The sequence below is a fragment of the Lucilia cuprina genome, chromosome 3 (assembly GCF_022045245.1).
Source record: "Lucilia cuprina isolate Lc7/37 chromosome 3, ASM2204524v1, whole genome shotgun sequence".
In the NCBI taxonomy this organism is placed as follows: domain Eukaryota; kingdom Metazoa; phylum Arthropoda; class Insecta; order Diptera; family Calliphoridae; genus Lucilia; species Lucilia cuprina.
In genome coordinates, this window is record NC_060951.1 from 54,654,358 (window position 1) to 54,681,183 (window position 26,826).

At 26.5% G+C, this 26,826-nt stretch overlaps 1 protein-coding gene across 5 annotated transcripts in view; it reads right to left on the reverse strand.

The window, feature by feature from the left end:
* Positions 1–26,826, reverse strand: part of LOC111685634 (broad-complex core protein) — a 68,946-nt gene that overhangs the window by 9,837 nt on the left and 32,283 nt on the right. For 2 of the 5 annotated variants that reach the window (XM_046945822.1, XM_046945824.1), the window contains exons 3-8: positions 25,647–26,143; positions 17,301–17,489; positions 16,802–17,192; positions 16,464–16,722; positions 16,247–16,392; positions 15,430–15,480 (exon numbers count right to left, since the gene is read on the reverse strand). In XM_046945822.1, coding sequence (XP_046801778.1) covers positions 15,430–15,480; positions 16,247–16,392; positions 16,464–16,722; positions 16,802–17,192; positions 17,301–17,489; positions 25,647–25,832 — 1,222 coding nt within the window. In that variant the 5' untranslated portion in view covers positions 25,833–26,143. Of the gene's footprint in view, positions 1–583; positions 4,003–6,834; positions 8,955–15,429; positions 15,481–16,246; positions 16,393–16,463; positions 16,723–16,801; positions 17,193–17,300; positions 17,490–25,646; positions 26,144–26,826 lie in introns of those variants that run through there. The other 3 variants (XM_046945820.1, XM_046945821.1, XM_046945823.1) reach the window with 3 other exon arrangements.

A 26,826-nucleotide genomic window follows, 5' to 3' on the forward strand; every position in this document is an offset into this window, starting at 1 on the left:
CCAATCACATATATGTTTTTGTTTTAATTTGGTATTTTAATTGCCAAAAGAATATATAAATTTTTGATCTTAAACCTAAAAACTATCAGTCCTTTTTTCTTTCAATGCCTAAAAAACATAAAAAAATGTTTTTTTTTCAATCTTCTTCTTTAATGTGTTTTACACAATTCCAAAAAAAAAAAATAGTTTAGAAAAATAAAAATCTTTATAAAGTTTAAAAAAATAATTAAAATAAAAATATTTATAATAATAGAAAATGTTATGTAAATAGAACGTGTAGCAATATGCATTAAGAAATTTAGGAAATTCGAAAAGCAGCTGTTGCCTTTAGCAGCTGTTAGAGAGAGGAATTTACAAATTCGATTTAAATTCCCAAATAGTTTAAAGTTTTTGTATGGTATATGGAGAATAATGGCAAATATTTTTTTGTGATATTTATTAAACCAGTGTGTTAATTTACAATCTTTAATACATTTGTAAGGAAATAAATAGACATAGAATATGTGAGCGTTTAAATGTCAGTTTGTCAACCAACGATAACAGACGTAATAGTATTGTGATTGCTGAGAGATTTGAGATTTTGATTCAAAATAACAAATAACACAATCTTTAGTAAGTTTTGTAAGAAAATAAACAGACAAATAGTTGCTTTGGCGTTTAAATTAATACTCAGCAACGAAAACAGCCGTAGTACCTTTGTGATTGCGAAGAGATTTAAGAGTTAGAGGCAAAATAGCAAATAACACAGACACATCGATGCTTAGACGTTTAAATGTAAGTTTGTTAACTTATCTTTGTGATTGCAGAGAGTTTAAAGGAAAAACTACAAATAACAAAATCTTTATGCTTTTGTAAGGTAATATGTGCTTAGACGTTTAAATGTCAGTTTAATACTCAGCAATGATAACAGTCTTTGATACCTTTGTGTTTGTTGAGAGGCAAGACTACGAATAACACAATCTTTAACAATTTTGTAAGGACAAAATAGATGCTAAGGCGTCTAAATGTGTATTTAAGAAGAGAGAAACAAATTTAATTTGAATTCCCAAAGAGTTTAAAGTTTTTGTATGAATTTTATATAGAGAATAAGGCAAAATATATTTTGCATTAATAAATATTAAATAAAAATGAAAATGTTAAATCCTTAGTAAAGGATTAAGAATAATTTATAAAAAAAAATTCTTAAATTCTTTACCACACGTTCTATTTACTAATGGAAGGTTTGGTGTTGGTTTTTTTTTTCTTAATGGTTCTCATGTTTATAAGATTTTTTTCGTTTGTATGTATGTGTGTGTGTGTAAATGTGTTTCTTTTGTTTAAATGTATTAAATACATATTTACATTTGTTGAAATAAAACTTTGCTCTATCTTAGTTACTAAAAAAAATATATAATATATTACAATGATTTTAAATCCAGTTAAATCTTAACGATTTCTTTTCTATCTCTTTCTTTTTGAGTTTTACACAATAAGTCCTTTAAAAGTAATTAGTTTTTTTTTGTTTAAATTTAATAATATAGTTTAGTTTTGTTTGTGTTAATATAAGTTTACAATACATTTTCTTATGTTTTTCTATTATTTATAAATTTTCTTTTTTTTTAATATTTTATAATTTTAATTTTGTTTTTTTTTGTTATTTTATAAAATTAAAATTAAATGTATTGTCAACGAAAAAGAGTTTAATTGCACAAGTCATTTTTTTCATACACTAAAATGGTTCTTAACTAAGTTTTCTTTTTCTTTTAATTTTTTTATATATAAAATTTATAGGTTTTCTTATATTCAATCGCACCCTTTTAATAAATATAATTTATTTTAATTTTTTAGGGTTTTTTCTTTTAATTTTATCATTTATATATGATGCTCATCTTATGAGTTTTCAATCATACGTTTTTTTTTTTCTTTTTCAAAATGAAATTAAAAAAATATTTGTAAAAATCACAGTTTTGAATTCGCCTAAATATTAATAAAAAATAAATCTTTGTAAGTTTTGTTTTTTTTTTGTATGTTTTTTAGTTTTTTTTTTTGTTTTTGAGATCCAAAAGGAGGAATAAATTAGGAAGTTGTATGTAGGATTTTGTAAGAGAGGGATGTTGCGGCAGATGTTTATGAATGGTATTTTAATTTTGTAAATGGTTTTCTTAAAAATAATATTTTGGTTTCAGAGAAATATAGGGTTTGATGATGTTCGAAAATATATTAAAATCTTCTGAAATGGTATACTTTATGCCACAAGTCTGAAAGTTTTGATTATCGTAAAACATTTTTGAATTTTTCTAAACAAAGCTTTTGAAACTTTAAAGCGTTGCTTTAGCGACTTGTGCTTTACTTCTAATCATTTGCACACACAGAGAAAAATTATTATTTAAACAATATATATGGTTGTCACAACCATAATTTACTATTCACAAACACAAGTACATGTTTGTTGCAAACATAGTTTTTTTTCTTTGTGTGCAACGACCACTTAAGCCAGATTTAATATAAAACAAAATAAATATGGAGAGGAACATAAAGAGGACATTTTGTGGACACTAACAAGAAATTATTTTCGACAAATATTATTTATAACTGTTGTTATTTAATGATTTAATAAATTCATACTACTATAGGGATCTTCACATGAACCCATGGCGTAATTTTCTATTTGTGTCAAATCAACTATTGGTGGTGGTTGTGGCGGTGGCGGCGGGTTTAGAGAGGCTACTAGACCAGCCTCATTTGTATTCGTCGTAGATGATGGGGATGTAAGATTTGTTGTTAGTGCCGGATGTGTAGGACCGGCACCGGTGGCGGCTGGATTCATGGCAAAACTGAAAAGATGTTGTAAGAAATTATGCTGATCTTATAAGTAGTCCATACAAGGTTTCACCATATTTGGTGAAGACTGCTGAGGGTGAGAGGACATTTGCATGGTGGGTCCCGCGTTACCAGCGCCAGCACCTACAATGGGCGAGAGTAATAGCTCGGCAGCAGCGGCGGCTGCTGCAGCCGCAGCAGCTACAGCATTATCATTATTACGATTTACTGCAGAATTATTGGCGGCGGCAGCGGCCTGCAGAGAACTTAGAGATTGGTGAAGGCGACTGCCGGGACCTGCAGAGGAACCCACACCGGAACCTACCGAGCCATGATGAAAATACGAATGATGTTTTTGTCGTCTGTGATAGATACTCTTGTGATTGTTGAGAGAATTGAGAGTGCGAAAAACTTTATGACACAAATTGCAGACGGCATTATTGAGAGGCTGTAAATGCTGTTGCTCTTTGTGACGTTTAAGTGTGAGCTTGGTGCTTAACAATTTGCCACAAACATCGCAACGATGACAGGCGTTTAGGGGGAGGGGTAATAGCAAACGATTACCTCCACCCAGTTCGGAGGCACGAGAAGACGCAAGAATACCAGCCGCTGAAGAAGTATTTGAAGAACGACCGGTGGGTGAGGGTGACAAGGAGGAACGTCTGTGCTGTAACAAATGATGATGATCATAGGGAGAGGGGGCTCTAGTCAAATGATGATGGTGATGATGACTGCTGGGGGAGAGATCATGATGGGAGTGCAAATGGTGAGAGGGCATCAATGATAATTGATGTTGCTGTAAAGCAAATTGGGAATGAGCATGGGAAAGATGAGGTGGTGGGGTTTGCGATTGTTGGGATTGTGGGGGTTGGAGATGGTGGGGAGAGGGGGTATTGGGAAAGGAACCTTGTTGTTGTTGTTGCTGCTGTTGACCCTTTTGATCAGGCGTCGCTCTTTGACCATGGCGTTCTCTTTCACGCTCATGATCTAAATCACTATCGCGTTGATTGGAATTACGTTCTTTGCCTTGTTGCTGTTGTAATTGTTGTTGTTGTTGCTGCTGTTGTTGTTGATGGAGGCTGTGCATATGATGTTCATGTTGATGTAGTGCATGAGTGGAATGATGGTGGTGGTGGTGGTTGCTACTTGTATTAGAATTGACCCCGGGTACTATAACGCCACCGAGTAGGTTAGTGCTTCCACCTATATTGAATATAGGAAGAGAAGAGAAAAGAGACAATAGTGACTTTCTGTTTTTTGTAACATTTTGAATAAGTAGTTTGTAGTAGTTGTTTGGTTTTGTGATCTTTTTGTACTGTTTGATTTTGTCTTTTAAGTGTCTTTTTGAAAAATGTTTTTTGTTTTTTTTTTTTAATTTTGTTTTGTATCTTTTAATGTATTTGTTTTTGTTGTTTAATTGTTTCTCTAGGTACACTAACAAATCCAGGCTCTATAAAAATGTTCAAAGTATACTTTCAAATTTGTTTTTTGTTTTTGTTTCTTTACTTGATCTTTTATGAATTTGGAATTAAAATTAAACAAAAAGAATTAGTTTTCCGTTTTTTTTTTCTTTTAGGGGAGAATTAAGTAAATGTTGCCTTTTTTGCTTATTATTTCTTTTTTGTAACAAATAAAACGAGTAAAAACAAAAATAAAGTATTAATAACATTTGCTTTTGGGTAGATGTTTGTTTTGTTTAGTTTTGAAAAACTGTTAATTGAATTTTGAATTTTTAAGGCAGTTTTGGGAAGGGAATTTTTAAAATTTTTCTTTTTTTTGCATAAATTATTTTTGTTTAGATAAGATAATGAACAACACATTGATACATTTATAAAAAAGAAAACTGTTTAACACTTACGTTTTTTACAAAAAAAAATCTAAAAATTGTTTTAAATTTTAAAACCATTTTTAGAGTTTTTTTCCAACGTTTAACAAATTTAAAAAGAATTATTCTTAAATTTGTGTGATTAATTTTGGTAAATTTTTGCTTTTAAAATAATTAAGTAAAAAGCATGCTTTTTAGAATTATGATCCTTGAGTAGATTTTTTTAAGGAATCAATTAATTTTTTAGTATAATTTTGAAACATTTTTGGCCTGATTGATTTGTTGGTTTTTTTGTATAAAAGTACAATATTTTTTTATTATACTTTTTTTAATTTTAGATTTATATGTTTTTTTAATAACTTGTCACTAGTGTCTCTTTTTCTTTTCATTGTTAGCACACCACCTACAAGATGGAGGGGGGAAGTTTTTTTTGTTTTTTTTTTTAATTTTTTTTTATAAATATATTTAGCAAAGTTGAGCTTTTGCTATATTTTATAGCTTAAATTCTATAAAATTTATTAACTTTATTTAAGGTATATAAAAATTTAAGTTTTTTTTTTTGCATAATTAAAGATTTAAAAAAGTTTTAAAAGGAATAGGGGAAAATTTAATAGGGTTTTAAAGGATTTCTAAAATATTTTTTTCAGTGTTAATACCAATTACAAAAAAAATATGTGTATGAAAAAATAGGTGCTTTGACTTGTGGTAAAATATGGTGATTTTTTTATAAAATGATTTGTTATAAAGTACAGACATATATTTGTATATTTAAAAAAAAATATATTTAACAAAAATTTCTAGGACTTATTGTATAAATTCTCAAAAAGAAAAATTAATTTATAAAAAAATTAAAGAACTTAATTATAAAATGTAAAAAATAACTTATTTTTTAAAATATATAAAAATTAAACGAACACAATTATTTATAAAAAAGTATCTCCATTATTAAAAAAAAAAATATTATAATGTTATTGTTTTTTTTTAATTAAAAAAAATTCAAAAATATGTACAAAAAAAATCTTAGATAATATGATTAAAGTAAAAAAATCAAGCTTTAAAAACAGTTGGTCGGTCGGTCGTCCATAAAAATGCCCGATTTTTTCTTGTTGTTGTTGTTAATTTCCTATTTAGTTCTTAAAATTATTGCAACTAATTCAATATTTTTTTCTTTTATATTTTTAAATATATTTTTGTTATTTTTTCTTCATCTTCTTATTTTTTCAATGTAAAAATTTCAAAACTTATTTATACATTTCTTCTTGTTAAAAAATTCTTATTTACTATAATAATGTATATATTCAATATATTCATTGTTAATAATTATTAATGATTTTTTTTTTGTAATTTAAATTTCCTTTCTTAATTATATATATTAAAGCCACTTTTTTATATTTATTTAATATTAGTAACAAATTCATTAAACTATTCATTTTTTTATATAATTTTCTTTAAAAAAACCTGACAAATTCATAAAAATTTTTCATATTTATTAACTATATTGCTTAACTTTCTTTTTTTTTTTTGTTAATTTAAGAAGATTAGATTATTTTGAGAAAAAAAGTTAATTGTATATACTGTGTATCCTGTTTTGTTTTTTTCGTTTTTAGAAAAAAATTTAATTTACAAAACATTAACAAAAATAATTATTTAATTCTTATAGAATTATGTGGAAAAAATTTAATTTATACAAAAGCACCTTAATATATGTAATCTTTTTTGGGATGGAGAAGAAGCTTAAGCAGAATGTTTAGAATTTGTTTCAAAATATTCAAAAGTAAATGAATGCCGGAATAGTTTTTATTTATTTGATGTATAAGTTTATATTTAATATAGTTTAACTTGTAAGATCACTTCTACCAAACTAATCGGTTATGTACAAAAGGAATAACTTTTAAAAAGATAATGAGATAAATTTCGACTTTAATTTAAATACCATCAAGATCATCAAGATCGTTAAAAAAATTTGTAATATAACATTAAGATCATATCGATCTTTTTTAGTATCCTTATCTCAAGTTAATGTGAAAATTATTGAAAAATGATCGTCAAGATCATCAAAAGTTGAAAAATATTAACAATGATCAAGATCGTAATACAAAAACTAAAATTTACAAACTAAACATTGCAATAAACTGTTTGCACGATCACATCGATCTTGTTAGGTTTTTTTTAACTTTTAAATAGTTTTTAGAGTTTTTCTAATTGATCATCAAGATCGTCAAAAGTATTGTCAATATTACATCAATATAATATCGATCTTGTTATCTTAAGATAAGGTGAAAAATGATTATCAAAATCGAAATTTTTAATACAAAAACTTAAATTAAGAACTATTTGTAAGATCACAACGATCTTCTTCGGTACTTTTAACTCAAGATATTAATTCATTCAAATAGTTTAAGACAGAAACAAAATAGTTAAAAAATGATCATCAAGATCGTCAAAAATATAGACATGAACTAAAGATAACTATTGGTTCGCTCATAGCGATCTTGTTCGGAGTCTCGAAATCAAAATATAAATAATTTAAATAGTTATAAACAGAAAAAATATGTTTTTTGGCTTCTAAAGATAACAATTATTTGTTTATAATTTAAAAAATTAAAAATTTTCAAAACTTAACATGTCAAACTATTTATTTGATCATATCGATCTTGTTCGATATCTTTATTTCAAGACTTAATTAATACAAAAATTGTTTTATACAGAGAAAATTGTTTAAAAATGATCGCCATAAAACTTCAACATCCAGTTTTTAATACTAAATCATACAACTCTAAATGTTAAACTCATTTTGGATCAAACCGATCTTACTCGTGATCCTTAGCTCAATATTAAATCATCAGTTAAACTCAAATAAATTTTTTAAATAAATAAAAAAATGTTATTTGACTAAAGTAAATGAGATAATCTTAAATAAGATTTACTCTTCTTGAAAAGTGAAAATTTTGAGCCAAAAATTAATTCCATATCGAATTGAAGAGAATATCAGTTAATTGTCATAAAAGTCCATAATGATTACGTGATAAGTAAAGTAGAATAGTAGTAAAAGATTTATGAAATGCTTGAAATAGATTTAGTACATTACAAGTAAGTAATGAAATAATGTTACCAATTCACTAATAATGTTATATACAAAATGATAAAATTTGTACATACACCTAACCTAAGAGAAAGAGTTAAAATGAGAGCAAATGGATCAGTAACCATGTGTTGTTAAGCAGTAGTGATAAAGTGAGAATATTTAAAAAATAACCGGCATTCACATTCTCTTTTGTATAAAACAAATAATAAACTTTCCTTCAAACTTCTTTGCTTTTTTGTTTTAATTTTAAGGTCTTTTTTCACTTTAACGTTAACGATCTTGTGATAGATAAATCGACTCTTGCTCTCTTAATATTTAATATTATTATTGTTGTTTTAAAGATTAAAAATAATAATAATTCTTATGATCATTATTATTATTACGATAACGGTTAAAAATTAACATTTGCTAAATAATCGAAATACATAAAACCCTATGAAGATGAACGATGATTAATGGTCGTATAGTAGGGATTATTGACAGTGACACCCATATTGTTGGCATGATGACCGCCACCCATATCCGGTGATTGGGGCTCTTGTTTCGGTTGCTTTAGATTTCTATGATAAATACTCTTATGATTGCGTAAGCTATTCAATGAACTATAGACCCGTTTACATATATTACACACCGGCTCTTTTGTCGGACGCATATGAACGTTTTGTATGTGACGCTTGAGGCGTGTCAAGGACGATAAGTTTTTGTTGCAGGGATCACAGCGAAAATCATCACCACCGCTAGATGTATTTAAACTATTTGCGGATGAATTTAAGGCATTCGAGTTACTAGACGAGGCAGCCATATTGGCCATGGCTGCTGCGGCCGCAGCAAACATGTTACTGCTGTTATTGTTGCCAATATTATTGGAAGAATTGCCTCCCATGGCATTATTACCACCCGGTGTATTGTTTTGCATGAGAGCAGAAGGCAAGATTTGATTGTTTGAGGATCCGGTGTTGTGGCTGTTGTTGGCATTGCAATTATTAGAAAATGGTGAGAGATTAAGGCCACACATGGCAGAGGCGGCTGAAGCAGCTGACATGCCTGGTGATGCGGATGATGAGGAGTAACATTTATTGTTTTTGAAAAAGTTGTTACAAAAATTTGTATTGTTATTATTAATATTGTTGTTGTTGTGGTTGTTGATGATGTTGTGGTGGTGATCATTATCGTTATCATTGTTATTGTAGAAGTGATGGTTGTTGTTGTTGTTGATTGTAGAAAGTGATATTGTCGTCAGTTGACCTGACGACAAGGGAAAGAAAAACGTCGTATTAAACCATTTGATAGTTTATTCAAAATTAGGTTTAGAATTCAATTTCAAAATTTGCCATCAATTTGAGTTTTGTTTTTTTTTTTTTCTTTGGATAATTTGAAATTTTCTTTAGGGATTTTTTGTTTTTTCAAATATTTTGTACTTATTCTCAATTTAACTTTGGGTTTACTTAGTATGTTTAAACTTAGTTTAAACTTGGTTACTAAAAAAAATTTATTTCTTTTTTGATTGTTTTTTTTTCTTTCACTAGTTTTTTTAAGATGTTTATAAAGAAGTGTGACTATTGCTTTAAACCAGATCTAACTAAACAAAATTATTGAGTGCAAAAGGGGAAGAAGTAATTTTTTTTAAAAAATATAAGGTTTTGTTAAAAATGTTGAGGACGTTTATTTTTTTTTATATTGCAAATTAAGATTGATTATATATAACTTCTGCTTTTGGGAACTTAAGTTGACCTATCGTAGTTTTGTTTTTTTTATAATTCTGGGTTTTGATTGTTTTTGTGTGTGTTGTGTATCATTTAAGTGTTGAACACCATCACCATATTTTTCTTGTAGTGTAATTTGTGTTTGTATTTTTTTATGTTTAATTTCTTTTTAAGTGGAATAGTTTAAACTAAATTTTGTTAAATTTACAATTTATAGTTGAGGATTGGTGGTAAGAGGGAGGTAGGGTTTTTATAGTTTGTGTGTGTGTGTTTGGGGGGTTTTATTTTTGTAGTAGTAGGTTGTGTTTAGTTGGAGTTGTAGGAGGAGTATAGGGTTTATAGCTACTATTCATATATTACAAATTTAGAAGCATACTTCTAGGTTTGTTTTCGTTTTGTTTAATTATTTTTCTCGTTACAAAAACATGCTTTCTTGGGTAGATTTTTAGAATTTGTTTTCTTGTTTTTGGCTTAGTGTTGTTGTAGGAGTTACAAGCCATATCGCCTTACAGAACCGATTTTTATTTTGCCCATAGTTTTTTTGTTTTGGTTTTAGTTAGTTATAATTTTTATACAAGCTAAGATTTGATAGTGTACTTTATAGTGTATGTGTTTTATATATATTTTAAGAGTTTCAATTCAATTATTTTCTTTTTTGATGTTTAAAACCTTTTGTTTCTTTCAGTGTTTAAGTATTTGTGTATATAGTTATGTCCTTTAACCGTTGATTTTGAAGTGTTTGATTTCTTTTTTTTATTTTTAAAGCCTTATACTCTAAAAAAAGACATGGCTAGTAATAATAATTTTATAACTTAGAGTAAAAATAAAAACCATATTGTTGTTTGGTAATTAAAGAAACAAAAAATATACATTTAAAATAAATTTGAAATTATAATACAAAAAAGCAAAAAAATATATATTTTATTTATTAAAAAAACGTTAAATTTTTATTGTTGATTATAAAACCTTAACCCAATAGTTTGTTTTAAACCGAAACTTTTACAATTACTTTGTTTTTTTTCGTTATTTTTAATTCTCATGCAATTTTGTTTAAAATACCAATTTTTATAAGGGTTTAATTTCTTACAGTGTAACTTAAAATAATTTAATTTACAAATAATTTTTATTGTTGTTTGTTTTTTTATTAAGGAATTTGTAGGGGTTTTTGATTGTTTATAACTTAAAGCTAAAAAAAATTTAGTTTAATTATATAATTTTATACTTTTAGATTTTTTGTGTGATACTTTTCTGGTTTTTTTTTGGGGGGGAAATTTTTTTATGTTTGTTTTTAGGGCGGGGTTGTTTTTTTTAACAATTTTTTTTGTATTTAAATTTGATTTGCTTTTTGCCAGGTTAATTATACAATTAGCAATTAAAAAACTTCTAATCATTATTAATCATATTAAATTAAAAACAAATTAGTATAAGATTTAAGAGAAGTTAATAAGAAGTTTTAGTAAATTGTTAAATGTTAACAAATAAACAAAAAAATATATATATAAAATATTAACTAAATAAAGCCAGGTTAATAATAATGAAGTGTTGGTGTAAATGTACTTATGAAAAAAAAGGAAAAAAATACTTTGTTTATAAAATGCTTTAAATGTAGTTGTGTATGTGTATATGTAGGTATGCATGATAGTGTATAAAATGTAGATGTAAATGAGGCTGTGTTTGTGTGGGTGTGTAGGTATGTGTGGTTCTCAAATTTTCTTTTTTATTTTTTATTTTTATTTCGTAAAAAAAGAAAAACAAATGGTTAATAACAAAATTTTGTTCTCTATTTTTTTTTAATTCGATTTTTTTTGTCACCATTAGGGGAATTTGATTATTTGCAACGGATCATTTAAGGGGGAAAATTCATATAGGACCAATTATTATAACTGTTTGCCTAATATATAATATTCACAAAAAAAGTAGTTGTAAAAGTTTGTTCACTAAGTTGCGACTAAGAATTTAACCGTCTCTTTTTTTTTCTTGTACTAAAATATTTTACATGGTGCACACTCTTGTATTCGTAATTTCTTTTGCTATTTCTTAGAGGAATTCAAATTTAAACCAATCTTTTTTTTATAAACTCATTGTTGAAAGAGTTATTTGTTTGCTTAAGTTTTGCTGTCATTGCTGGAGCCTGTTTTTGTTATAAAATAATAATGAAGCTTTTTTTTCTTTTTTTTTTATAAAGAAAATAATAATAAATTTTTCAACACTCAATTTTATGTAACAAAACAAACTAATTGTTTAACATTTTTTTGTAGAAATGGCGAGAGTTTAAGTTGTTGGTTTAAGTTTAAGCTTAAACCTACAACACCAATTAAACTAAACTAAATTTAACTTTAAGCTAAACTGTAACTAAACTTTATGAAAGTTAATATTTTATTTTACAAAGATGTTGTATGGTCTCATCTAGAGAGATACTATTTCACTGATCGTTAAGATCAATTAACCCGAAGATCGAAAATGGAATTGAAAATCACACTCACGTTCTATTAATGTCTTTAGTTTAAATCTTTATCTAACATTGGTCTTTCGAACTAGATAAATAAGTAAATAATTAATTATTAAATTGAATGATCCTTCGAATCCTTCGAATCAGATAAAAAAGGAAGAAATTCCATAAAATCTTGAAGATCAATTGACAAGTTGATCATGCAATGTTCTTTCCTAGAAACCTGTCAATAATCTCTTTAATTTCAAATTTATTACAACATTGGTCCTTCGAACCACATGTAGAATGAAGAAATTTCGTAATATAATTAACTATTAAACTGAGTGATCGGGCGGATCAATTTGCTTTTTTTGAAACCTGAAGATGCTGTCCAATTAATGTATTAATTGTAGCTCTAATACAATATTGGTCCTTCGAACCAAATGCAGAAATTCTATAAACTATTTAAACTTTGTATTAAATTGCATTGATCTTCAGGATCAATTAAAAAGTAGATCATGCAATTTAATTTCCTAGAAATATTTTAAATTGTAGAACTATTACAATATCGGTTCTTCGAAATAGTTGTAACTATTCATTATCTTTATTTGTGATTAAAACTGCATGATTGTTAATGTTAATTACTTGAAAGATTATATCATTTTCTTCCCTATAAACCGGAAATTGAATTCCATAATTAATAAAATCTTTAATTTTAAACTTAATACAACTTTGGCCCTTCCAACCAGATGCGAAAAAAATAAATAAAGAAATTAAGAATTAATTGTATTAAAAAACTCTCTGCCATTTTTAAACTTAATACAAAATGTTGTTTTAAAAAGTTTATTTTGTTGCTTGCGTTTTTTTATTTTTTAGTAATAAATAAAACGTGCGTTAACGCGCTTGTTAAATTTAAAAAAAAATTAATACAAAAAGAAAACATTTATTTATTAAAACAAAAAACACAATTATGTTTGTTTTTTTTATATAAAATAAAATCATAATTGAAAAATAAAACAAAAACATTAGTTTTAAGTTTAGAAAAAAAATTACACACATATACGACGTTTAGTTTAAATTTTTGGTTAAAAAAAATTAAGAAAATTTTTATAATTTTTTTGTTTTTTAATATATTAGGGAAATTATAAAAAGAAAACAAAGCACATTTATATTATTATTAATTAACTCAATTAAATATGATTTATAAACAAAAAAAATATATAAATATATTAAAAGGGGTGGGAGGGTGAATGAGAATTTTTATTTTAAACTAAACTATAAAACCAATTTATGAAAGGTTTATTTTTTAAATATTTAATTGAATTGTTGGATAATTTCAAAACAAAAAAAATGTATATATATATGAGACAAATGAATTTTAAATTCAATAAAATGAATAGAAAATCATAAGAAAAATAATTAATAAAAAAAAATGTGAACGAAAAAAAAATTAAGGATAATTAATTAAAAACAACAAAAAAAAATTATATTAAGAGTACGAATACAAAAATTAGTACACAAAAAACAATTCACGGAAAATATATATTTATTTTAATGATTTTTTAAATTTTTTTTCTTTGTTTGTTTAAGACAAATGTAAGATTTTACTTCTCACATTAGTTTTGTTTTTTTTTATATTTTGTTTAAAACGTCTGTTGGTTTTTTATTTATTTTCAATATAATATAATATATTATTTAGTTGTACGTGATTGAAAACCGTTTTAACTAACATTTTGTTATAAAGTGTATAAATTATAATTTAATACGAACGCCTCAACTTTCTTTTTTTGCTTTTATAGTTATTATTATTGTTTGTTAAAGAACAAAGTTATTTATATGTTAAAAATAAATATTTAAAAAAAAATCAATTTTTTTATATTTTTATATAATTTGAATGTATATAAAACACCATGAAAATTGAAGTGTTAGTGTTTGTGTTTATTTGTTGGGGTTTCTATTGAAAATAAACACAACTTTGTAAAAAGGAAAAGGATTAACATTTTATTTGAACAGCAGCAACAACAATAAAACATACAACTTTATATTGTAGAAAAATATAACAACATAAAGGCTATACAGCCATTGAGTAAGTTAATGAGAAAACATACCTATTTTATAAGGTGAAGAAGGGGGAAAGATGTATAAAAAAATTGGGGGTTTTGTTAACCACCATTTAACCTCAGGTTTTTACAATACAAAAAATTGTTTTACACACATGCTTTAAGGCTTTCTATGAAAATGTTTTTGTTTTAAACAAAAACAAAAAAAAACTTTTCAAACTGATTTTTAAATGATAACAGTAATAAATACACATAAACAGGATGTTCAAGACTAGAGAGACGGAAGTAAAGTAGTTGTGTTTATTAGTGATGAAATTGTTGTGGTTTTCACACATACATACACACACACACATAGTTGACAGTTACATCATGTATAATTAAGCAACTAATAAAACAAAATAATTAAAAATTTTCCTTTTTTCCCCTCATTTAAAAACCAAAAGAATGAGAAAATTTTCTATTACAAAAATAGAATGTATAGCTGGTGCTAAGGAGCAAAAGGATAATGAATATGTGGCAAAGACTGTGTGTGTGTGTGTTTATGTTAATTACTTCTAAACCAACTAAATTAAAACTTAGTTTTTTAATATGTTGTAAAATTTTAATATGATCAAACGCTATTAGCAACAGGTTGTTGTATAATGATTATAAAACGTAAAACCCCACCGGAAATAAAACTTTTGTATTAAGCTCTCAATATATATGTAAGATGTCTGTGTGCATGTGTGTTTAAAATGTTTAAATATCTTTACAAAAAGTGTTTTATAATAACAACACTTCAATTTTCATGTAAGTATTTAGATATTATGTTAAATATACAAACGTTTATTATATGAGTATATAATATGTTTATATAAAAAAAGCATTAAAAAGTGACGGAAATAAATGATGAATTTTATTTACCATTTGAAACAATCAAACAAGAAAGAAATTTATATTCAAGGTTCTGTTTTTTCTTCTCTTTGTTATTATTGTAAAAAAAACTTAAGCCAAATTATTTAAATACTTTTGGTTTTTCTTTTAGAAATTACAAAAAAAAGGATTAATATATCGAACCACCAATTTCTTTTTTTATTATATTCAAAATTTTAATAAAAATATATTAAACCTTTTTTTACGATTTTTTTGTTAAGATTTTTCTATTACTGTTATATAGTTGAGTTTGAAAATTTTGTTTAAAATATTTTATATTTTTTTTTTGTAATTTTTATTATTATGTAAATGCGTAGAAGTAAATGAAATTTGTTTAATTTTTTTTATAACTCGATTTTATAAAAAAATATATTATTATTTTTTCTTTTCATTCTAATTTTTAAAAGAAAAACATAATAAATAAATAAATAAACCAAAAGTTAAATAAAGAATATCAATGTTTACTAATTTAATTGAAAAAAAAATTATATAAATATTAATAAATAATTAAAAACAAAAAAAAATTATTTGGAAAAAAAATTAAGAAAATTTTGTACGCATTGATGTAAAAAATGTCAATGAATTCTAAGCAATAGTAAAAAGGAGAAAGCACTCACCTTGGGGAGAGGCAGCTAATTCGGCAGCACTTTGTAATTGAGGATTCAAATCTGTAAATGGAAAAGAATAAACAAAAAAACAAGGTTTAGAAGTTTAATAGTAGAAAATTAGCTCAGAAATCTAATCTCATTGTTTAAATCAGTAAATCCTTAGTTAATCTAATGGTTAAACTGTAATTAATTAAGCTTTACATTAATGGAACTCCCCCCACTTCTTCAGAGATAAATTAAACTATAGTATCAGCAACAATTAATATTGATTTTTCGAGTAATAGACTTTTTGGTTCTAAGAGACTTCTTCAGTAATGGTTACAACTGTATAATTTAGTTCTGTTATCGAAATTGGGTTCCTTTGTTCTAATTGATCCCTTACTTTGTTAGTAATGGGATCAACATCAACTGTCATTAACTTTGTCTATAACATTTATTTTCCCAAAGATCAGAAACGAAATTCTTTGTCTTAAGTTCGATATCAAAAAATTGGTCTTTCGGCTGGTAGAATAATTGGTCCTTACTACTACAGTATTTATTTCAACTGTAGTATCATCTGTCGTAAACCTTTTCTTAAACTATTGTTTTACTAAAGTTCAGAAACTAAATATTTTTGTCTGATATTCTATATCAAGAATAATTGGTTTTTAGGCTACTAGAACTATTGGTCCTTACTTCTACAGTAATGGGTTCAATCATGGTATCTACTTCTAATAACATTTTCTATAAATATTTTTCTGAAGTTTATCATCATGACCACAAATTTTCTTCAATATAGTAGGTTTTCCTAAACTAAAGCTATAGCGATAAAAAACATTATACTCACTGGCAAATGCTGCTGGATCTATGTTGCTCATTGAAAACGGTGGAAATGGGGTCGATGGAAATAACTTTTCACCTGGTGAAAATGGAAATGGAGCCGAGGCCGGATGTGGTGGCATAGTATTTTCAATTTCTTCATCGTTTCCCGAACTGTAACGAATAACAAAATAACATAAGTCAAGTTTACACATTAATCGCAGCTAAGTAATATAAAAACTTACCTCAAAGAACCTTTACCACAATCAGCACTCTGGGCACGATGTACCTCATGTTCAGCAGTCGAATCATTGCTATGTTCGTTATCATTATTAATAGGGCAAACTAATTCCATGGGTTCCGATTTAACATCGTCCGCCGAGCGTGTCAAAGGTGATGGTGTAAGACTGCCTAATTTTTCACTTGAAGAGATTCCATTGCCATTGGTATTTGTATTTGAGCCATTGCCATTATTGCCGCTAACACTAAGCGAGGAACCATTACCTATTTAAACAATAAGGAAAAAAAGATCAATGAAAAATCTTTCTAAGGAAAAACAAAACAAATTTCTAAGGACACTTACGTTTCTCATCTTTTGGTGGTGGTGAATTATTATTATTGTGTTTCATTGTGGAAAAATCTGTGGGTGTTAATTGTGGTGAAGTACTGCGTGGATGTGGTATATCGGGACTATTAGTATTACTGGGTGGCAAACCATTATCCGAGCTACGTATACGTTTTAAAACATTATTGGGATCCTCAGCCGATGATGTTGATGTATTATGCTGTTCACGTCTAATCATGGCAATGTTACGTTTATACAACGGTAACTGGGTGGGTGGAAATGGTGGTGGCGGTGGTGAGCCTACAATATTACGCGGATACATAGGTGATTCATCCTGCATAGAGGTGTGGTGTGTATTAATAGGTGTGCGTATACCACTATTGGCGAGATTTTGTATTTGAAGTAATTGCTAATGGAATTAAAGGAATTGAAAATTTTAAATAAAGTTTTTTTTTTTTCTTTTAAGTTGTTAAAGTTTATTTTTTTTTTTTTTTTTTTTTTTTGGAAATTAACTTACACTATTAGTTTCTTCTGCTTGTTGTTGTGTGAGGCCGGAAACTCTTAAAACTTCAGCGGTTTTAAGAAATGATTGTAAGGATTTTTGATGGACATTTACCTCACCATGATATATAAACTCAACCAATGAATGTAAATCATGAAAATTTACATCCTGCAATAAAATCACTGGGTGTTTACAAGGTGTACTCTGAAATTGAGATAAAAAAGAAAGGAAAATTATAAAAAATTTATTTTGGTATATTTCCCTTAGTTTTTAAATATTCTGGAAAATAGAAATATTTTTATTTATAAAAGTGATGATTTCATTTTGTTATGCACTGTTTTTTTTGTACATATAGTTTGGTATCTGTATCTAAATATAGTTTATAATACTCATACTTCTTTTTCAGCATTCCAGTTTTCTACGCATTTAAGTGAATATATGTATAAAGTTTTATATACATACATGCATGCAGACTGCATGTGATCGTTCATCTAGAAATTAGGTCATGCATCAGATGATAAAACATGAGATATTTTTTGCGGCAATTTTGTCTGGCTGTCTGTCTGTCCCTTCTTTCAATGCCTTTATTGTCGTTAAATGCAAGTAGGGTATTATTACAATTTTACACCAATGTAAAGATACATGTATATCTCACAAGTGTTGGTGAGATATTTAAAAACAATGATGGTGATTGTTTTGTTTATTTGAGAGTAGTGGTGTGGTAACGTATGTATTTCTGTGCCACAGGATGATCATGATTTAACAAAAAATATATGCAATATGTATGTATATTTCTGCAGTTTAGCAAATTCGTTGCAGTGTTTTTTTCTTGCTTCTTTTAGTTGCTATTTTTGTAAAATTTGTTTTACTGTGTGTGCTTTTTTTTTGGTTGCTGTTCAAATTGAGGTCAACAGATCGAAAATCTTGTTTAGGTCTCATTCATATTAACAAAAACACACAGTTACAAAGTTTATAACAAAAGAAAAAAAATCAAGTACATTTAAAGAAATGTGTGTGCAATAAATATGCTTTGTTCATATAAATAAACAGCAACAAAATTATTGCATTTTTTTTTGTAAACAAATTTATTTTGTTACAAACTTAAGTATATAGGGTGAGCTATATACATGAATACATATGTATAGATCTGTTATGGCAAAAGTTTTTTTCTTCAGTTTCTGTTGCTGTAAGTTTTATTTGTTTATTAAATACATTATAATGAATGTATTTATTGAAGCTGCTAATTTACTGCATTGGCTTTGTAATTGTGTGTTTTTTTTGTAACTGCTGCTGCTGCAACGTTGTCCGTATAACACAATTTAGCAAGCAACACCACGACAGCAGCAATTATATCAACAACAACACCCAGCTTATTAAACAGAAATTAACAAGCAGCAAGAAAGTGGGCCATACCATTCAGTCCAGTCAGTCTGTATGTCTGTCTGTCAGTCATTCAGTCCATGCCATAATATGTATTTTACAAGTACTTACATTAATATTATATACCTATACATACAATGTATTATTCATTTAACTCTGGCACCTCTTATTGAGCTCATTTTTGTGAGAAACGCCATTTTTTCAATTGGCAAAAAGTATGTATTATTCGTATTAATTTCAGTTGTTTTTTTTATTCATTTCTGTTAAAGCATTTATTTTGTAAATTTTTGCTTAAAATGCAACTACACTTTCTAGAGGCTGCTTTTTTACAACAAACAAAAAAAAAAAAAACTGCATAAAAAGCTTTAACTGTTTCAATAAGAAATGAAAACAACAGCAAATTATCAACTCCCATAACACAAAAAAAGTTAAACAACAAAGCTTAACAGCTGCAACATTATGTTGTTTTACAGTTACAACCTTTTTTTTAACCGTTCAACTTTTTAAGAGACAATTAGCATTACAAGTGGTTCATTTGCCAAAAACTAAAAAAAGAAAGATGACCGTTATCGTTTCCTCTACTTTTACTAGGTACTATCAGTAGATAGTTTTTGTTTTTTTATTTTTTCAGTAGTTTTGCTCTCATTTTATTAAGTGTTTGTCTTTTTTTGTATATTTTATGTTAAATAACAGGTTTGCTATTTTGTGCAAATATTGTTGTAGTTGTTGCTGTTTGCAGATAAACCCCTAATTAAAATAATATTTCTATCTGCAGTTAATTAAATATTAATGACTTTAGAGTCTATCTAAAACAACAGAAAATGTTTGTTTTGTATTTTCTAGATTTTCAACACTTAATAAAATGGCAAGAAAAAGGGCTGAACAGTGACTGGCAAAAGTGAATTGACATATAATATTTTCCTTAAAATACCATACTCTAGCGATTGTTTAGACACTTAAGTAATCATTGTAAACTTTAATCTTGAGCTATTAGATTTTATGTCATGCTGTCTAGTAAGTTTGTGGGCAATTAGGATATCAAAAGCTTTTAAAAGCTTTAAAAGAAATCTAAAGTTTATCGCATAAGCTTAGAACAAAAACTTGAAGGGTCATATCATGATTAATATATTAAAAATAACCATAAAGTTTGAAGCAGGTTTGAAGTTTCTAAAACTTGTTTGTTAAATGTTTTAATCAAAAGCTTTGAGAGGGGATGTTGAAATTTCTAAAACTATATTGAAAAAGATTTTAAGAAAAGCTTTAACGAAGAATTATTTAAAGTTTAATGCAGTTTGAAGTTTTTAAAATTTGATTGAAAAAGTTTAAAATCAAATCAAAAGCTTTTTTGTTTGATGGAAACAAAATTGAATCATTAGCAAGAATCAGTTTAAAATTGTTAAAATTATTTTAAAATATTTGAAAAAGTTTGATTTATAACAAACTTTAAACACAAAGTTTGAAGGAAATGGAAAAAGAAATATACAAAAATATAAATATAATTAATTTTCAATAACATCCGTTGTCAAATGATAACAAACGTGGTAAGCTTACTATTGACATATAGTCCGTTGCCCCTAGAACTAGTTTGAATTGGTTGGTAGAGGTTTAAAGCAATTGAAGGAGAAGCATACATTCAAAGGAATTCGCATTTGAAAGTTGATCTACAATGTATTAAAATTTCTTTGGTTTTCTATGATCGTTTCTGGTAAACGATTTTCTATCACAACAACATTTGAACAAGCTTATCTTAATCCACTAAATCCAATAAGCATAACTTAAGCTTTCAGTTCCTATAATATAACAAAAGTACATAAGTTTAAAGATGATCAACAACAACAACTTTAAAAGGAAAACTACAACCAAAATATTTGCCCCCATATTTAGAACTGCTTAAGAAAAGTTATTGATGGTTTATTGCACGAATTTTGCATGGAAAATGTGCGTAATAAGCCTAAAATAATCGATTAATATATCTATGAATACGGGGTAGATCTTTTTTAAATAGGTAGTGCAATTTAGTAAATATCTCCTAATACTCACTGTAAAACTAACAGCAGAGAGCTGAGTTACCTTTATAAAACTTATTAGTGTCTCATAAGTACTAATTGTTTTGCTAAAAGTCGGAGCACTTTAAAAACTTATTTAAATTTCAACAAAATGCTTTGACTAAACAGCATCAGCTAGCTGTAGCCAGCAGTCATTCTTCACAATGAACAATGTATGTTTGCTTAATGTGTTCCTCACTACAGTTTGTTGTAATTCATTTATTGTAAATTTTTTAAGCCTATTCAGAACAAAACAACGACTAGTATATATTTTATACTAACACTTACAGCAACAACAAATTAAAGGAAAACATTTACAGAAAAGAGACTTTATTATAATAATAGTTGTACAATTTTCTTTTTTTGCATATTGTGCCAACAAAGTTTTGTGCCATTTTAATTTGTAGCGAGAAGCTTTTTTTCTGCTACTTTCATTTTACAAAGCATTTGCTTTTTTTTGTTATAAATTTGTTCTTTTTTTATTTGGTGTTGTTGTTTTGATAATGTAATTTAAATTATATATTTTATTATTATTATTTCTTTTTTGCTTGACCATGTTTTTTATTTTTTTGTTCAAGTCTTTGCTGTAGTTGAATTCAGTTTAGTTGCATTTGTTAAAGTTTTTTTTTTTTTGCTGTGTGTCTTTCAATAATTTATTTCGTTTTTTTTTTGTTCAATTGTGTGTTATGTTGTTGTTATTATTGTTTGTTGTTTTTTGCTATTTAGCAAATTAAATGTTGTATTCTTTTTTTGCATTTTGTGTTGGATTTTGTATTTCTAGTTTTTTTCAAGAAGTTTTTTTTTGTTGCGCGATATTTTATGCACTTCAAAGTATGCAAAATGTCGTGACATTACTAAGTATAATGTTTTTTAAGCAATTTTTTTTTTAGATTTTTTGCTATTTCTTCGAAGTTGTTATTGTCTTTGTAGTTTTTTCTATACATTAATTTTTGCATAAGTAGGCCCATTTTATTGTTTGATGCAAGAAGTTTTACAAATTTGTTAACGACTAGTTTTTTTCAATTAGTTGCAAGTAAACTTGTCAACGCAGTTTTTTTGAGATTTAATGCCAAATTTTGTGTTTTTTTGGCTAAATGGAGTCAATTCAAATTGCTTTTAATTGTATTTATTTTAGTATATAATAAGTTTTTTCTTTGGATTTTTAGCCATAATAGAAATTGTAACATAATGAAGAATATCTTAGCAAATTAGTTTTCCCTGTTTTTTTTTAATTTTCTTTTAAATTTGGCTAAAAACTTTCAACTTTGCTTTTAAATACAGAAAAGTAAAATATTTTTGTAAAAAAACTTTTAAGTCGAAAAAGCTCTGAGTACATATGTATTAGCATTTCGTAAACTTGTTGTGAATAAAATGCTATTCAGAATTTTAAAAAGAACTTGTTCTAAAATCTTCTCTGAGCTTTACAAAATAACATTTTTTGAAGAAAAAGGGCTTCGCAATGAGCCATTTCCTCAAGTTTTTGGATTTAAAAGTTTTCTGTAGAAACTTTTTTTAAAAAACAGCTTTCATCGAAGTGTTTTGTATAACTTTTGAATAAAAAAGCATTTCCAAAAAGCTTATTCAAAAAACATTTTAGAAAAAAAATAAAAAATAAGTTTTGGAAAACTTTCAGACTTTATTGTAAATCATTTTTTGAGCTTTTCACAAGAAACTTTTTTTGTGAAAAGCTCATAATGCTATTTAATTTACATAATGCTATTTAATTTCTAATTGTCTTTTAAATAAAAAGCATTCTATAAAAACTTTTTGAAAAAACTTTGGTCGAAAAGTTTTAGAATAAGTCTTTTTAAAAAAAAGTATTTTCCTAAAACTCTTATTCAAAAAAACTTTTTAGAAAATAATGTTTAAACAAAGTTTTAGAGAAAAATGTCAGAATAAAAAAGCTTTTTGAAAAAAAGTATTTTTGCAAAAATATTATTGTAAATCCTTTTCACAAGAAACTTCTTTGAAGGATCTATCTTTACAAAAAGCTTCCCAATGAGCCATTTTCCTTTATACCCTGCTGATGTTTGTAACACACAAAAATATTGGTCCAATACGCACTTTAAAGTACACCGAACGATTCAGAATCATTTTTTGAGTCGATTAAGACATGTCCGTCCGCAATTTTAAACATAATTTTATGAAATTTGGACCAAGCTTTTTTTTGCACTGGGACGAAGCCTATTGAAATCGGTCCATTAATTCACCTAGCACCCATACAGCCGTACCTCCCGTACCTTACCGACTATACTTTCCTACTTGTTTTTTACTGAAAAAGTTTTTAATAGAATCTTTTTTTCAAAAAGGCTAAGGAGTTTTAGAAGAAGTTTTTTAAAAAAAAAAGAATTTCCAAAAATCTTGTTAAAAAAAAATTTAAAAAATATTAATTAAGAAAAATGCTTGCAAAATGCTTTTATTTAAAAAATGTTTTGTTTGAATATGTCAGCTTTACCAAACAAATATATCACGTAGGAAAATTAGTTTTAAGCTTTTAAAGATTTCCTTTATTAAAAAACTCATATTTAAGATATAATTTCCTTGATATATTATAAAGCAAATTTATTACTATTGTCTAACAACCACTATCACATGACATAAAAATTACATTAATAAAACTTATTTTTTAAATAAAAATTTGTAATAAAAACTTCTATTATAATTGCATTAAAATTATAAAAAACAGGAAAAAAACAACAACAACAAAGTATTTGAAAAGTGATGCGGTTTTAAAAACTAAAACGAAATTTGCTCATTTTAATGCCACAAACAAACTATACACAGCCAACGACGAACAACAGCAAGAAATAAACTTAATAAAGGGGGCAATTCTTAAGAAAACCCCTAAAACTATGCAATACAAAACAAAGTTGTTTTTTCTAAAATAGTTTATCGTTATAGTTTGTTTGGCTGATTTTGTCTTTTGTTGCAAAAACTAAAAGGAATGTAAAGCATTGTTGTCTTTTCTACCGCCAAAATGTGCCATTATTGTTGTTGTTTTCGTACATTAGACCATAAATGTCTGCCGCAGTTTGTAAATTTTAGACTCATATTTGTTTTGGAGGTTGTTTGGTTGGTTGCCTGAATCTTGCAGGTACTTTTTTAAGTTTTAGCATTTGTTATACTAACTATGGCATTTAGCTTTAGCTTTTAATAGCAACCTAATTAATAAAAATAAAAATTTTATACAAAAAAAAGAACACACATAAAAAGAAATTATTATAAAATATCACGTGCTGAAAACTGAAACCATATTTAGATGTCTTGTTTTTTTGGGTTGAGTTGTTTGCATTATGCCAGCAGTTGTGAAAAGTTGCAAAACTGTTTTTCCCCTTTTCATAGGGAATTTCTAAATAAATTGCAGCTAGAAGTTTTTTCTTAAAAATAAAGAATACGCCTATTCTTAGAGTATGAAGGCAAATGTTTTTATTTACAACTTTAAAAAAACAAACAAATATTTTAAATGTTAGTTGTGTGTTTTGTACACTTTTTAATTTATTTACTAACTTGCCAATTCAGTTTTTTTTACATTTTGGCGGTTTTCGTGCTAGATTTGTTAAGGTTCTGTTTATAAGTTTTTCTTTTCTTTAGCATATTGCTAATGCCTAAAAAGTGGCTGTTAAAGGATATAGAAACGGGTATTGTTGTGTTGAACGCTTAGCAAGGATATCATTTAGTTTTCAGTTTTAAATTTATAATGTTTACAGCTGCAGTATAAAGAGAAATATATGATTTTTTTTGTAGCAAAAAATTGCAGTTTCTTGTTTAGTTTTATATACAAATGTGTTGTACGAATGGTTGGCTGTTATCCTATACCTGTCTTTATAAATTAACCCGTCGTTTTTTCAGGAGTCATGGTATTTTTTTAATTTTCTATTTTCCAAATGTTTAGCTGCTTAATTAACTTGAATTTATACATTCATTGTTATGCAGAGAGACACAATCTTCATTTTAGAGCGGTCTATTAAATTATTGAAATCGTTTGTCACTTTATTGTCCCCAAGTAATCTACATAGTAACCTACTTAATAAACTGAAGTTATTTGAAATACAAATGTAAATTGTCACTTGAATGTCACCAAGTAATCTAGCAAGTAATCAGTAATCATCAATATAGAGTCTCCAAGTAAGCTAGCAGGGAATTGAGCGCCATTTGATTAGTAGTCTGTAAGGGTTAGTTGACTTTTGATTAGGACATGTGCATGATATGTACATGGCTTTTTCGATTAAACAATCGCTAGTAGAAGACAGTCACCTCGAACTGCCGGAAAAACTTAGAATAGTTATGAGTTATTATAATGTTAGTTTACGGTTTATTTTTCGTTTTATTATTTTTTTTTGTTGCTGGTTAAATATGACTTGTTTAACTTATGAAGGAAAAAGTTTGACGTCGCATTTTAACCAAAAAAAAAAAAAAAATCAAACTAATGAAAGAGCTATTTATGACATTAACAAATGCATTTAAAAAGAAAACTATTTAAACAAATTTACATTGTAGAATAAATAATCAACCTCAGCTAAATATCTATACAAAAACTATAAACTTTAACACGCAATTTTTAATAAAATTTAACAAATATTTTAATTAAAACACAAAAAATTTAAAGGGAAACATTTAGTGATATTTGCTAAAGTTTTAGACCGAATAATTATTGTAAGAATATGTTTAAAATAGAGTGGGTAATAAGCTCTTTCTTTCTTTCTATCTCTGCTGTTTTCGAGTGTCACATTTTGTTTTTTATACATGTGTGAGCTGATATACATGAAAAGGATAGAGAGAGAGAAAGCTCTTTACCTAATAACCATAAAAATATTAAGAAAACTGAACAGAGAATTCTTTGCCTATCTCCGATCCCCATTTTTGCCCATATTTTAAATTAATATATATTAACATAAAAAAATATATATATAAAAAATAATGAAGTATTTTCACTTACCTTTAATAAATCTCTAAAATATGGACTGCACGCTGATAATACCACACGATGTGCCTTAATGCTACGACCCTCGCAAGCCAATGTGACATCGACGAAATCTTCATCATCTCGTAAATTCTCAAATGCTGATGTTATGCTACTTTGGTAGTTATTCCAGCGCAGACAAAAATGTTGAGTTTCATCCATTTTGACTGCGTGTATGTATTATATTTGTATTAATTACAACAACAGTTTAATATTCAATATTTCTTTTTTGTTTATTTCTGGTTTCAGTTTCCTTTAATATTTAATTAAATTAATTAAAGTTTTTTTTTCTTTAATTTGCAATAAAATTTTTGTTCAACAAAAATTTTTATTTATGTATGTATATAATAAATCCGTGTATTTATTTCCAATATTTTTCTGGGGGGGTTGATTTTGGTGAAAATCTGTTTAGTTGATTGGTTGTTTCTGTTGCGTAGAGTTTTAAATTATTATGGTTTTAAATTAAACGTAAACTGCAATGAGAAAAAAAGGAAGAAAATCGTAGAATAAAGGTTAATATTTTGTTAAATTTATGATAAGATTAAGTTAAATAATTGTTTATAATTGCTTAGGAATTGTTTAGAGTTTAATATGCAATTTATAATTGTTTATTTATGTATGATTTTTTTTTTCTAATCAGTTATCAGAGTATTTTTTGTTTTTATTTGCTAGCGTCATAGAAAAATGTTTGTGTTAATGAATGATTACAATTTATTTTATAGTAAATTTAAGAAATGAAGTATAAACAAGTATAAGAGTCTTAAAAATGCTTTGTAATTATTTAAAATAATTTTTGGGAAGAGATTAAATTTAAAGGAAAGATTAGTCAAGCTTTGAAAGGTTTTTAATTTCATTTTTTTATTCTAAAAAGTTATAAAGAAAACTATTTAGTTATGTCCACTGTCCTTATTTGATCAACAAAAGGGAAGAAGCTATAATTTAGATACTGGAAAAGTAACTGACAAGTTATTTATATACTTTAAGCTTTTATTTTGACATTAACGATACAGTTTTCGTAATTGCAATGAAGCTTTACATAGGTTAAGATTCTAAGACCAAATTTTAACTATAATGCAGACAATCATTATATGAAAGTACTTTTTTCTTTGTAAAAATACTTTTTAAATAAATTAATATGGATTGATTTAAAAAACAA